A 13,936-nucleotide genomic window follows, 5' to 3' on the forward strand; every position below is an offset into this window, starting at 1 on the left:
CCCCAAAAAACCAAAGCTCTGCACTAAATCTTCCACACACAGCAGTTTCGCCGAGTGGAGGGGGGAGCCTGTGGAAAATGGAAATGGAGACAGACTACTGCCCCATCAGGTTTTTGGCATCGCTGCCAAAATCATACATCAATTTGGGGACATTCGTCAGTGCCAGGCCACAAATGTGACACGGACCAGAGGCAGAGGTTTGCGTATGCCACGCGAAATATTTCGGCACATCGAAAGCCAGACGGGAAAATGGAAAATGAGAGGATGGGGTAGAGGTAGAGGTACATCGCTGCAACATTGTCAAAACAATTAATCATTGATGAAGAAAATGCGCAGGGAACCAGCAAATGGCCGCTTGACTGCCTTATTTGTATCGAAATGTCACAGCCCAGACACCGGAGGACAGAATGTCATGGCAGAGTCTGGTTTGCATCGTGAATTATGTAGGGGACAAGACCACAAATTAGACAAATTTTCGCATGATTATTTCAACTAGCTGTTGGACAAGTAAATTAATTTTCATTCGTTCAACGCCTTCGGGAGATTTCTGAGCTGAATAATGCAAGTATCATAGTTGCTCCGTTGGAAATCCAATTAAATACAGCATTAAATATAATCGATAATTAAGCAGGCTTCTTAACCATAATTTCTACTTAATGATTTTCCACAATTAATTTGTATTAACTAGGCGATTTTACGACTTATGCATCAGTTTTTGTTCTATTAACTCTACGCTATCAACGAATAATATATATAATATTTTTTATTTGTACTTAACCCATTGAATTTTCTGCGGTTGGCAAGGAAACGCTTCAATTAACCTGTGGTTGCGGGACAGGGAAATTTATGAATTATTGAAAACATCAATGAAAGAATATGAAGCTGCAAATAATATTTGTCGCAATTTATGACCACAAACTGTGTCAGTTTTTGAAAAGAACTTATTTTTATATACTCTTTTAAAATACTATGGTCAGTCACATTTTCTTGGCTTTTGCATTTTAAATTTATATATTCAAGAAATTATTTCTAAATGTTTTATTGTTGCCTGTTATATTTTTTTTAACTTTTATAAAGAGTATCATTTTTGCGCAGTTCACGATCTCGTGGTCCCTTGACTCCACTTGCGGCAATTAAATGAAGCGCGGATTAATTAATTGCGGTTTGCAACTTTATTCTTTTGACTTTAATATGTACATATGAAATAATACACTAGTCTTTTAAATACGCATAGTTAAAATTAAAGAAATAATTTATTAAATAGCAAAGACACAGCTTTGCTTCTGATTTATCTGTAAGTAGAACAGGAAAACAAGTTTGCGTTCGCATTGATTAGCCGTATTTGTAGAATAATTATTGGCCATTTTGGGTCGTTTGTTTATTCAATTTTTACGTCATTTAAATATGTCAACAAACAAGATTTTATGGCACCGATTTATTTATTTCTTCTCTCCCCCATTTCGTGTAATAACGGGTCAGATTTGATGGCTTGTTTACGACAACATTCCCATAGAATTAATGAGTCGTTATGGGAGCATAAAATATGCAATCGATTGAAACGAGGGCAACTTCCCGATCACAAGACAAAAAAGAATCTGAATCACCTGTCGCCAGCATACAAATTGTATTTTTTTATTTATTTTTTTCGTTTTCTGTCTCAAGTTTGGGAATGGGAACGGTGATCATCGGTGAGTTACAAGAGCATTTAAAAATTCCATTTAATGTTCCCATCCCAATACCAATTTCCATTCTGAAGTGCTCGTACCTCCTTGAGTTTTCATGTTTGCTCTTCATGATGGTCAAACAAGCTCTCAAAGTGCTTAAACATGTAACGCCTTTGGTGCCCATCTCTGGCCAAATAGAAGCCTCCACATAGACGTGGCTAATTGGTTTTATATGGAGTTGAAATTAATTAAAATGTAATATAAATAGGGAATATTCAATTACCAATCAAATTATTGAAAGCTAGTCATATTTCAAAAGTTAAATACATTGCAGGACTTTTGTTTTGCAAGTATATAATATGGCAAAGTTCTTGAAACTAGTTTACATTTATTTATAACCCATAGCTGGCAGCTAGTGCGCGACCTGTCTGGAATCGCATTACCCTGTAATTAATCCATTATGGGGCCTTGCGTGAGTAGGATCCATTGCATGCCATTCGAGAGTCGCATGCAAATTATTGCAAGTATGTTGAGCATGCCCAAAAAATCATTACACATTTTTAAGCTGTTTTTTGTCCGCTTCATTTTTGCATGAGTATTTCAACAAGTACAGGTCATAATCGGCGTTTGTGTGTAAAAAATGAAATCGCGTGCTAGTGTTGCAACCTGAAACTTGAGACTCCGACTGTTGCATGTGCGCCTTAAAAAAGTTTTCCTTGCGTGAGCTTTGATGCGATTCTACTGATTTCCCAGCCAAGGTGTGGAAACTCTTGATCAGATATTCGTGTCTACTTTCGTGGCCTTCTCTTTTGCCACAGACCACTGAACAGACCTAAAAAAAAAAGAAAAAAAAAACAAAGAGCTCAGTTTCATTTTCCTTTCGCGAATCCTTTGGGTTGACCGGCAAATGAGAGGTAGCTGTCTGAATGGCCGCAATGAAAAGCGAGTGTGGCGCGCAAATGGAATAACTAATTAAATTTTCAACTGCAAATGAACAGGAGAGCCAGGAGCATTCCAGGATAGTTGAGCTGAGCTGCGTTGCCAGCTTCCCAGTCGGCTAACTACTGGCTTAATTAACTGGGCAGATAAAATTTTATGGCAACCGGGCAACGTGCATAGCAAAACATAATCTATTCGGTGTAATAGCCATTCATGGCTTGAATGGTTGAGTGGCTGAATGGTCGTCGTTGCCCCTAATGGTTGTCTATGCAAATATGTTGCAATATCCTCTGCTTTGCACCCCCAGTTTTCAGCAATTTTATTTCGGCTATAACTGCTTCAGGTTCTCAACATTTTCCAGCTCTTGCAATATTTTTTTAAAGGGTTTCCTTTTTTTTTGTAGCAACACCTTGCCACGGCACGCGCATAAATCAAAAGTGAAATTTTTTACACGCACCCAACTGTCTGTGAAAAATTTCCCATTTACATGTGCGCTCGATGTTTTGGCGAAAAACTCGGGGTCAGGTCATGTCAGCCAGCCAACGGCTGTCCAGCAATTTTGTAATTGTTTTTTGCGGCTTGCCACGGGAGTTGTACATCCTGAAAGCCAAAGAAATTAAGAGATCCACTCTCCTGAAATGAAATTATCTTTAGAGTAGTCTATTGTGCAGAGAAATCGCGCATATTTAATTGATTTTGCCAGAAAAACAGCATGGGTTTGATTTTAAGTTTATTAATTTGTGTTCGCCAATTCCATAGTGTGTTATTAAAGATTAACGTTTGAATTAAACAGGTGTTTTCTGCACATTTCTGAGTCCCTAGTGAAATCCGAGTAACAGCAGTCAAATATGGGATAACCAAGCTTTGGATATCCAACTTCAGGGTATCCAAGCCTGAGGTATCCAAGTGTAGGGTATCTATGTCCATAAAACATATTTGGAATCCGAGTCAAACGCAGTCCGAATATGTGGTATCCAACCTTAGGGTATCCAATCTTAAGGTATCCAATCTTAGGGTATCCAAGTATAGGGTATCCAACCTTAGGGTATCCAAGTATAGAGTATTCAAATAAAGGGTTTCCAACTATCTCAGTTCAAGGTATCCCAGTTCAGGGAATCCAAGTGTTTGGTATCTTAGCATATGGAACAAGAACTAGTACTATTATCCGAGTAAATCCAATAATAACTCCAAAATATGTCAGAATCGAAAGGTTAGATTTGCGGTGGCCAGGAGCGAGTCCTTCAGGAACGTAATCCTAACCACCTCGGTGATCCAAATATATACACGGATAGCTTTATGTTCTCCGCTCGACCCGCTGACGCCTCCTCTGGCAGTTGGAGCAACTGCAGTTCCGGCAGGATCCATCGCAGCAGCCGCAATCCTGGCAGGTGCAACTTAATCCATCTACACCACCACCACCATTGGAGGACGTGGTTTTTGGGGCAGCTTTGGTGTTCCTCGAGGAAGCACTAGTCTCGTTCGGATACATGGCAAAAGTCACCTGCAGTCCGGAAATCAATTTCAAGTTCTACCTTTTAACTTTCTATTCGTAATTCAACTTACTTGTGTAACAAAAACGCAACACAACTGAAAATTTGTAACGCTCACAAGCACTTACACCGAAATCCAAGCACACAAATTCACGAGAAACATGAAACTATCCCATTTAGGTCTGGTGTACTGAATAAGTGAAGGTGATCTGAGTGTTTTTGGTTCAGGCGTTCGACAGCTGCTAAATTCTATTCCACAGCCTACTGAAATTAAATTATATTCCTTTAGTAGCTACCTTTTTAAAGCGTTTTTCTATGACCAATAATAATAATAGAGATGACATTACTTACCACGCAAGTTGCATTTACCTATTTTGATTAATTTGCTCGCCATAATCACTCTTTATAGAGATAGACCAGCTTGGGAGTGGCAATCTGGCATCATAATCGATTCATATACCCCCAATTTATCACATCCACCCATCCTGCCATCCTCGGTGACTTTTTGCCATGTACGTAGTACATAGTACATAGTACCTGCCGGCTGTAATTGGCCGAGCATGAGCTTGGGCTTGTTTAATGAGCGCTTAGTAGTAGTTGGCAACATCTAATGTGCATATTACAATGCCAATTAACATATTTTGCTGGCCAGAGCCAATCTGCCCAAGCCAGGTGCTTCAGTGCCTCAGTGGAGGGACAGGCTTTCCCGGCAATCAGTCCCAGAGTCTCACTCCGTTGGTGGTCACGTTTGCCGGTGAGTGGGCCTTGCATAATTGCGTCGCCAAGTGCAGGTCCCTTCCTCGGGATCGTAAATAACCCCACTCCCATTTAACATATAGATGTGCTCAACTCAGCTCAGCTCACCTCACCACACACATGCAACTTGTTTGGCCGTTTTTTTCTTTTATTTTTTTCGTATTTTTCATTCGGTTTTGTCTAGCCGGAGCATTATGCAAATGGCACTTTGTTTTAACTGCGTGCACTGCGGTTGGGCAATGGATCTGACCATGCCTTTGATGGCTGCCCACCAGTGATGCTAACGATCTATTAAAATAAAAGCGAAGAATCAGGTGCAATTCAATTGAATTGGAATATTCTATCATGGTTTGTTGTATCAATGCAGGATAACAAACTCTGCGCACCAAAGTGAGTTTTCTAAACGATTTTGCATACTTTTATTATCATGATTTTATTACTATTCGATTTTATATACATTTATTTTCCATTTTAACTTTTTGCATTACCTATACTCTTAGGTACACAAAGCTGGGATACCCATTCATTTCCGAATGGTTACAATTTGCATCTCTAGTGCCCAGAGTCCGCTGAACTGACATTAGTTCGTCATCATCATCATACACAAGCCCGACTGCAACTCCATGTATGTACCTCCACTCGAACTGCATCTGCCTGCAACATTACGCGGACAATTAATATGCCAAGTGTTATGTGTGCGCATACTAATGACTCCTCCAGCCGCGGACTCCTCGGGGAGACCTCTGCCGATGCTCCCCGCCTTCTTTCAGGGCAGTCCCTCCTCCAGTCCCTCCTCCATCCATCCCTCCATCGACCATCCATCAATGGCCGGTCATCCAAGTGGCGCAGGCGCAACGGCGCCGCCTCCACAGCCCTACAAGTTGCTTTTAATGATCCCGTGGGTTGGGGGCTACTTAAGCCCATGACCAATATGACTCACGACTGCAGTGGACACGTGCGGATGCCACAAGTCGGCTGCATCGTTAATCTCTGCTAGGAGGAAAGTCCAGGCTGACAGCTTCATGTCTTTGGGGTGGATACTTTTGCTTTTATGACGATTGCTCTGCTCATTGTAAAGCTAAAAGGGTAATTAACGCTGAAATTCAACTCAACAAGGTTTCCCAAAGCAAACTGTTTAAAATCGAATAAAAGAAACTAACTAATCTTTGCAATCTAATAATCTTTGAATAACAAAGAAAACGGTAATCTTTAAAATCGCATAAAAGAAACTATTTAAAATCAATTTAAGCATTAATGGCAACATTTAAACTAGCGAATAAAACTTGACTCCATTTGGAGTTCTCTTTATGTAAGATCATAGTTCTTAACCCACATATCACCCTGTTTGTAAAAACGCCCCGAGCTCGATGAGTTGGCCAAATTGGCAAAGCCAACCACGTAAACGGTGTAAATGTAAACAGTGCCACAAATTTATTGTTGTCAGTGGCATTGTTGCTGTTTTTATTGTCAGCTGTTATAGCTGTCCGCATAAAACACGGAACCAGGCGACCCACAAAATCGCCGAGAAGTAGCCCCCAATAATATAAATCAAAAGAAAGTAAAATTACGATGCGTCGCCGAGCGATCGATTGAATGGAAAAGAAGCAAAAAATTCATTTCAATAAGTTGGATGCGAGAAAAAAACTTTCGCTACTTCAGTGGCGCAAATTACAACAAAAAGCCAACTTTTGTGGATGAGTGGCTCCGATTCTGTGGTGTGGGTTACCTGCCAGCCAACCGAGTGAAGTATCATGGTCAAGTGGCAGTGGATAGTGGATGTGGATAGTGTGGATGCCCTGAGGCGCCCACGCATGCGCAGAATACAAATGCAAATTTGAGGGGAGTGCGAGAATGCACCGCGAGAAATTGTCACCCAGTTGCGCTAGGTGTATTCCCAAAATAAAATGAATACAAAATATGCAACATGTGTAAACATTTCCATTGAAAAGAAACTTAATTAATTCTGTAAATTACGGTATGAGTATCGATATTTTGTTATATACTCATTCAAAAGAAAAAATGTTCTATATCAAAAGCTTCTTTTTGTTAATAAGCTAAACAAAGCTAAAATAAAGCCTGTGTTTCTCTCTGTGTGGATCGGATTGGCAAAGTGGACGTGCCACCGGCCAGAACCACTTTTTTTTGGGTGAAATGCCGCTTTCAAATGCTGGCCAAGCGGCTGGGCGATCAGTTCGCCGAGAGCCACGCGAGTGAATCGGTGGTGTCGCTGTGGAGAAAGCCGGAAAAAGTCTAGAGAAATGAATCGAGCCTGGTTGTGTCTGCTGCTGATCTGCCTGGCCTTGAGCTGCGTTCCACGGCCATCAGTAGCCGTCCAGGATCAATCAGCCGTCCAGGATCAGGCATCGAACCAAACGACAGCGAATCCCCTGCTGAAACAATCGCAGAACACCTTCATCCAATGGGTGCTCTCACTTCTGCCACAACGTCCCGGTGCCTCTGACTCGGAAAATGCCACTCTGGCCACCTTGAGCAGCAGCTCCATGATGCCGGACGCGGCATCCACCACATCCACCACCACACCAGCGCCATCATCCAGCACCACCACAACCCGCAGGGCAACCACTCCGGCACCACCCACTTTGAGTCCGCCGAGGAATTGCAGCGACTGTGTCTGCGGCATAGCCAACATACAGAAGCGAATCGTCGGTGGTCAGGAGACGGAGGTGCATCAGTACCCCTGGGTGGCCATGTTGCTATATGGCGGAAGGTTCTATTGCGCCGCCTCCCTACTCAACGATCAATTCCTCTTGACCGCTTCTCATTGTGTCTATGGTTTCCGAAAGGAAAGAATCTCGGTGAGATTACTGGAACACGATCGCAAGATGTCGCACATGCAGAAGATCGATCGCAAGGTGGCCGAGGTGATCACGCATCCCAAGTATAATGCGCGGAACTATGACAACGATATAGCCATCATCAAGTTGGATGAGCCGGTGGAGTTCAATGAGGTGCTGCATCCCGTTTGTATGCCAACGCCGGGCAGAAGTTTCAAGGGCGAAAACGGCATCGTCACCGGCTGGGGAGCACTCAAAGTGGGTGGACCCACTTCCGATACACTTCAGGTAAGCCAATTTATCTGTAACAATAAATGAATAAATAATATAAATTTCAATATAAGCAAATCCTATAAATATATTATCTTTTCTATTCTTCAGGAGGTTCAAGTGCCCATTTTGTCGCAGGACGAGTGCCGCAAGAGTCGCTATGGCAATAAGATCACGGATAACATGTTGTGCGGAGGCTACGACGAGGGTGGCAAGGACTCGTGCCAGGGCGACAGTGGAGGTCCTTTGCACATCGTGGCCAGCGGAACGCGAGAGCATCAGATCGCCGGCGTGGTCTCATGGGGCGAGGGCTGTGCCAAGGCCGGTTATCCTGGCGTCTATGCCAGAGTGAATCGCTATGGCACCTGGATCAAGAACCTCACCAAACAGGCTTGCCTCTGCCAGCAGGAAACCAAGAAGATCAAGTAGCGACCATCCGGCTATTTCTGTATCTATTCATAATTCAATACTCTTGCAAAGATTACAAGCACATTTTAAATTATATCCACACAATGTGATACTTCTAATATCTCCACAACATGCAATAGCACCACCGTTTGAAAGACAAGTTTTCATTGCAAAAAGCTTGTTATTTCCAAAAATCACAGGTCCCATATCACAAGAAACGAACTATTTTTGCCGAAAATAACTTTCCACTTTCTTGGGATATATGCCTCAGAACTTTTTAAACAATATCATATATAGTAACATGTTTGCCACCTTTGCAAGAGTAATTCAGCTTCGGCTAAGTCGAAGATCCCAGTTTCAAGCTGTTTTATATTTATTGATTAAAAGAAAAGTTTCCATTAAGTGCGCTAACCTTTCTTGGGAGCCGGTTTCCTTTCCGATTCGGGATTCTGGTCTAGCCAGTTCTTTGGCTTAGCTGGTACTTCTGGTTCTCATCAGTCTGCTTGCTGGATGTGGCCAGGATGCATTTGGTTAGTTGCCAATTGCCAGTTGGCCAGGTTAGTACACCATGTGTAATCTTCATCTTCTGCTAATTCTTGCCACAGCACTGGGCGATTTCGCCTGGGCCACGCCCTCTCTGCGTTCCGCCTCCGAGCCGGAGAAAATTTTGAACAATTTAGCTCAACTAAGGCAGAGTAGCTTTCTGGACTGGATTCAATCGATCCTGGGACCCGAGGTGCCAGCGGAGTGGAGCTCTCCGGCCAAAAGGGAGTGCGCCGAGTGCTCCTGTGGTAACATCAATACGCGTCATCGCATCGTCGGCGGCCAGGAGACGGAGGTCCATGAGTATCCCTGGATGATAATGCTCATGTGGTTCGGTAACTTCTATTGCGGCGCCTCGTTGGTTAACGATCAGTACGCCTTGACGGCGGCCCATTGTGTGAATGGCTTCTACCATCGTTTGATCACGGTCCGATTGCTGGAGCACAATCGTCAGGATAGCCACGTCAAGATCGTGGATCGCCGCGTTTCCAGGGTGCTCATCCATCCGAAGTACAGCACCAGAAACTTCGACAGTGACATTGCCTTGATTCGTTTCAATGAGCCAGTTCGCCTTGGCATCGATATGCATCCGGTGTGCTTGCCCACTCCGAGCGAGAGTTATGCGGGTCAAACTGCCGTCGTCACCGGTTGGGGAGCTCTGAGTGAAGGAGGACCGGTGTCGGATACCCTCCAGGAGGTGGAGGTGCCCATTCTCAGCCAGGAGGAGTGTCGCAATAGCAACTACGGCGAGTCCAAGATTACCGACAACATGATCTGCGCCGGCTACGTGGAGCAGGGCGGCAAGGACTCCTGCCAAGGAGACAGCGGTGGACCCATGCATGTCCTGGCTTCCGGAGACGCTTACCAGTTGGCGGGAATCGTGTCCTGGGGCGAAGGATGTGCCAAGCCGAATGCCCCGGGCGTTTACACGCGAGTGGGCAGCTTCAACGATTGGATTGCGGAGAACACCAGGGATGCCTGCTCCTGTGCCCAGCCAGAAGCTCCTGGAGAACCAGTCTCCCCGATGAACACCACCGAGCAGGGAGACCCAGAGAACAACACTGCAGATGGGGCAACCGTAGCAGATCCCGTGGTGGAGGAGGCCAATAAGTTGATTTGAAATTGATTTCTTTCTGCGCCCAATTTATTGCAAATAAAATGTATTTGGTCACTCAAAACTTTGTTTATAAAAAGGGAAAAGGGAATATTAATTCAGTTTTTGTATTAGGTAACATCACTTATCTTAAGGCATGATGTTTCATAAGATCTTGAGTATTAATTCAGATTTTCTACATCCATGTATAATGCCAATTATAAGACCAGAGATAGTCTCAATGGTATTCCCTGCTAGTATCGCCCCTTGGTGGAGGATAATGAATGAGCTGGCTCCGGCGATCACCGCTTACATGCCGATTTCTCTGAGGTGTTTTACTGCTTATTGTTCCAGTTTTCGGCTTGTTAGCTCCTCCACTCACTCTGCCTCAATTTCCGCCTGTAATCTGCTTATTTTCAAGTCTACCCTTGGGGCACTCTGCAATTTTTTCCACACGAAATTGCCACTAAATCAAAAAATGCTCATGCAAACAGCTACAACCGCAGACACCTACGCTCCATTTCAGACGACTCAGGGATGGGGGCTTGTGGTCCGCTGTGCGTGCCGATCCCACTGGGATTGGACCATAACCCAAACCCAAACCCAAACCGAATCCCAGCCCAGACTAAAGTCAGAACATTGATAAATAACTAAATAATAGAATAAGCAGCTGCAAAGAGGTGTTAAAACTTTAAAGGCGGCGGAAAGTGAAAAGGTATAAGGGTATACCTTTCAAGCAAAGCATACCCTCTAAAAAGATATATTTAATTATTTATGTTTTCGCTACTATTCTCTTTATAAAAGCTATATATTCACTGATCTAAATATTTTAGAAATTTTATTAAATTAATCAAAACCAGCATTATATGGAAATAATATACAAATTCGACTTAGAAATAGTAGATAAATCTATAAAAAGCATATCCTAATTCTGGATCGTTTAACCTGTTGAGAAAATGGCAGTACCCCTTTGAAAGTACATAACAAAGCACCAAAAATTATGTACAACCTCGAGCGAAGTTTAAATTTGTGCGGGCAAATTGGCTTTTGTGGTAAAAATATTTATTTTTCTCGTGCTGCGTCCCATTCCCCGATTCCTTTTTTAGCCAGGCGCAAATTTGCTGCAATTGAGCTGAGTTCTGCTTTATTTTATTTTTGGTCTTTTGCACTTTTGTTTTGGCCAGCCGCAGGTTAGAAAAGTTTATTGGGGCGTAAAATTGTTTGATTGAATATTAGCGAGCGGTGCCGCTTTTGAGTTTGCCATGACCCCTTAGCAAAAATCCAAAAAAAAAAACAGAAAATACTGTCGGACAGTAATGGCATAATAAAACGAAAGGCGAGCAATATATTGGGAACTTTCGAGGCATACAACATTGATCAGAAAACCGAAAGTTAGTGGGGCCAACTTTGATATATCATGAGATATGGATCATCAGGCGATTCCGGCCGCTTGGAGGGCACTGCCCACCACATTTGTTAGTCTCAAAACGCAGAGTAGCGAGGACACCAGCACTTTCTCGGTTAAAATCAGTACCATGTCGGCAATATTCGCTGCAGGCTAAACGCAATTTCATGCTGATGAGTATGTAAATATAAACGATTAACCGCGAAACTTACCTCAATAAATGTAATAGTCATACTAAGGGTCTTTTGGGCCAGAATCACGCTGAGACCAATGCAGGTAATCAGACCCATAATTGTGATCAGGGTCAAGGCCTCCACCAGACGAACGGCCACTGGCATTTTTGGGGATTTTGGGATTTGGAGTTACTTTTGGAATCTATTTTGAAACGGGGTCTATAAATTTATACATAATGATTCACTTTTCTAAGCATAACAAGTTTCTATCCTTGTTTTTAAATGCTCTGGGCTTTGAGCTTTTATAGAGCCTGATATCTCGACGTTTTTACGGACGGACAGACAGACAGTCATACGGACGGACAAACGGACATGGCCAGAAGGACTCTGCTATTGATCTTGATTTAATATATATACTTTATAGGCTCGGAAACGCTTCATTATCTTAGATACTTTTACTCTACGAATACCGCTTATAATTAGCAAACTTAATAAAATTCCCTGTTTTGATTCCATTTTGATATGTCTCCTATTCCAGCTCTCAAAAGCCACCGCACAAATTATAGTTTTTCAATCACTTTTTTCTTTCATACGCGACATTTTCCAATTACGCTATGCAAATGCAATTTGTCTGGACTGCGTGCAATTTAGGTTCTCACATAAAGCCCTGCCACGCCCCTTTTTTATTATTGGAGTCCCGTCCTCCCGCCTCCGCCCAGTGATGGGCACTATTTTGTCTGGGCTGGCATAGATTGCTTTGAATTATGGCACTAAATGGCTAGACATGTTACATAATTCATTTAGCCGGCACGGGGACAAATTCCATGATATGGAACATGTGTCTCGCTCCGTTTTTCAACGTTTCCCCAGCGAACAATGGAGTACTGGATTTATTATTTATTATTTCAGTAGTGTATTTTGCGATATGGCAAATTCAATTAGCGGCAACTGGGACAAAAAATTAATTGATTTCCATGCGCACATTTTAAACTCAATTGTATTGACTCACTCGGCGCAAGTGGGTTTTTATGAAAATAGTTTGAGTTGCTATCTCGCGAAATTTCGCTGTGCAGCCTTACAAGAAGCCAAGAATAAATATTTACACACGTTGTCTGGGTAGACAGACGGCGGAATGAGCGAAAAGTTTTTGTCGCAAATCCTGGGCAAAGACAGCGCCTTGGGGGTGAACATTTGAAATGGCAAAGCCGAAATTAAAGTGAAATAAAGTAAAATAAAATATAGCTACTTGCCGAGAGGGACGTCATAGGATTTATGACTTACCATACATGCCTTCATATTGTATTTACATTTTATTGTGATTTTACTGTGAAGTCACAGACCTGCGATTGAAGTGAGCTGTAAAAATCTGCGGGAAATTCAGCTGAAAACTCTTTAAAATAAAATAAATTCAAGACCGGAAAGGCCACCTGTTAGTCGAATACAATGTATCAGGAACACATTCGCTGTGATATTGAGTGCATGCCACCAAAGTCATTCAATGGAAATAAAATGTCGTCAGCTTGGCAGGAAGTTCCATCGAATTTGAACGCTTGAATAAATCATTTTTACATTGCCAAAGAACTTTTCAAATTATTTGTGGAAAGCTTCAATCGCCGCTGGTCGAGGCAACTGCAATGTACAGCATTTTACCAACTTTAAGGCCATGGAACACATGTCTATAAATATTCAGTACCACTCTGCTTTGGGTTTCCCAAAACGGCAGTGAAATAATTTCTAATTCAGCTAACGAAAATTGTTCGAAAAGCTCATTATGATTCGCAACGAGAACCGAACAGCAATTTTCCCAATGTCCTTCGACTTCAATTTTACCAGCTGCCCTTTCTATTTAGCCCATCCATCGTGTCTGGCCAAATGTAAGTCTTTGTAACTGTCTCTGTTGTTCTTATTCCTTTGATTTCATTATTATTTTTATTGCTCCCGACTTTTTGTGTCCAACTGACTGAGTTCGAGCCAAGCAAAAGGCGCATTTTAATTTTATTATTTCTGTTTGGTTTCATTTTGTGCTCTCGCAGTCCACCAAAAAAAAAAGAAAATAAAAGAATCTATGGCATTCCCATAAAAAAGGGTATTCAAGCCAGGGCATTCGCTGATTGTGAACTTTTTTCAATGGTTTGTTTTCGTTTTTTATTTTCTGTATTTTTTTCTGCGTTTTTGGCACATTTTCAAGGCAGCCATATAGACACACGCCCCACTTGCCACATTTTTTATAGAATTTCTGTTTTTGTTTCCATTTTCTCACTGCCCTCTTTGCATTCCACGCCTTCTTATTAAGAATTAATAATCTTTTTTTGCCATAAGCTAGCTACAAATTTGGCATTTTATATTTTTTACGATTTCTTTTCGCCGGCAGAGGTCGAAGGGTGGGGCACTTGAGGTCTT

General features: G+C 42.3%; 3 protein-coding genes and 1 pseudogene across 3 annotated transcripts; 2 read left to right on the forward strand and 2 right to left on the reverse strand.

The window, feature by feature from the left end:
* Window positions 1-3,320: 3,320 nt before the first annotated feature.
* On the reverse strand, window positions 3,321-4,092 carry LOC122614169 (annotated as a pseudogene).
* Window positions 4,093-7,107: 3,015 nt separating this feature from the next.
* Window positions 7,108-8,343, forward strand: LOC122613731 (trypsin-1). The gene is made up of 2 exons (XM_043788064.1): window positions 7,108-7,932; window positions 8,026-8,343. Exons 1-2 carry the CDS (start codon window positions 7,108-7,110, stop codon window positions 8,341-8,343), a joined length of 1,143 nt encoding a protein of 380 aa, XP_043643999.1.
* Window positions 8,344-8,732: 389 nt separating this feature from the next.
* LOC122613439 (trypsin-1) lies at window positions 8,733-9,985 on the forward strand. The gene has a single exon (XM_043787621.1). It carries the CDS (start codon window positions 8,891-8,893, stop codon window positions 9,983-9,985), a length of 1,095 nt encoding a protein of 364 aa, XP_043643556.1. The 5' UTR covers window positions 8,733-8,890.
* Window positions 9,986-11,275: 1,290 nt separating this feature from the next.
* Window positions 11,276-11,786, reverse strand: LOC122614560. Its single transcript, XM_043789127.1, has 2 exons — window positions 11,576-11,786; window positions 11,276-11,516 (listed from the first exon to the last, which is right to left on the reverse strand). Exons 1-2 carry the CDS (start codon window positions 11,699-11,701, stop codon window positions 11,391-11,393), a joined length of 252 nt encoding a protein of 83 aa, XP_043645062.1. The 5' UTR covers window positions 11,702-11,786; the 3' UTR covers window positions 11,276-11,390.
* Window positions 11,787-13,936: the final 2,150 nt, after the last annotated feature.

Source organism: Drosophila teissieri, chromosome 2R (genome assembly GCF_016746235.2).
Source record: "Drosophila teissieri strain GT53w chromosome 2R, Prin_Dtei_1.1, whole genome shotgun sequence".
NCBI classification, from domain to species: Eukaryota; Metazoa; Arthropoda; class Insecta; order Diptera; family Drosophilidae; genus Drosophila; species Drosophila teissieri.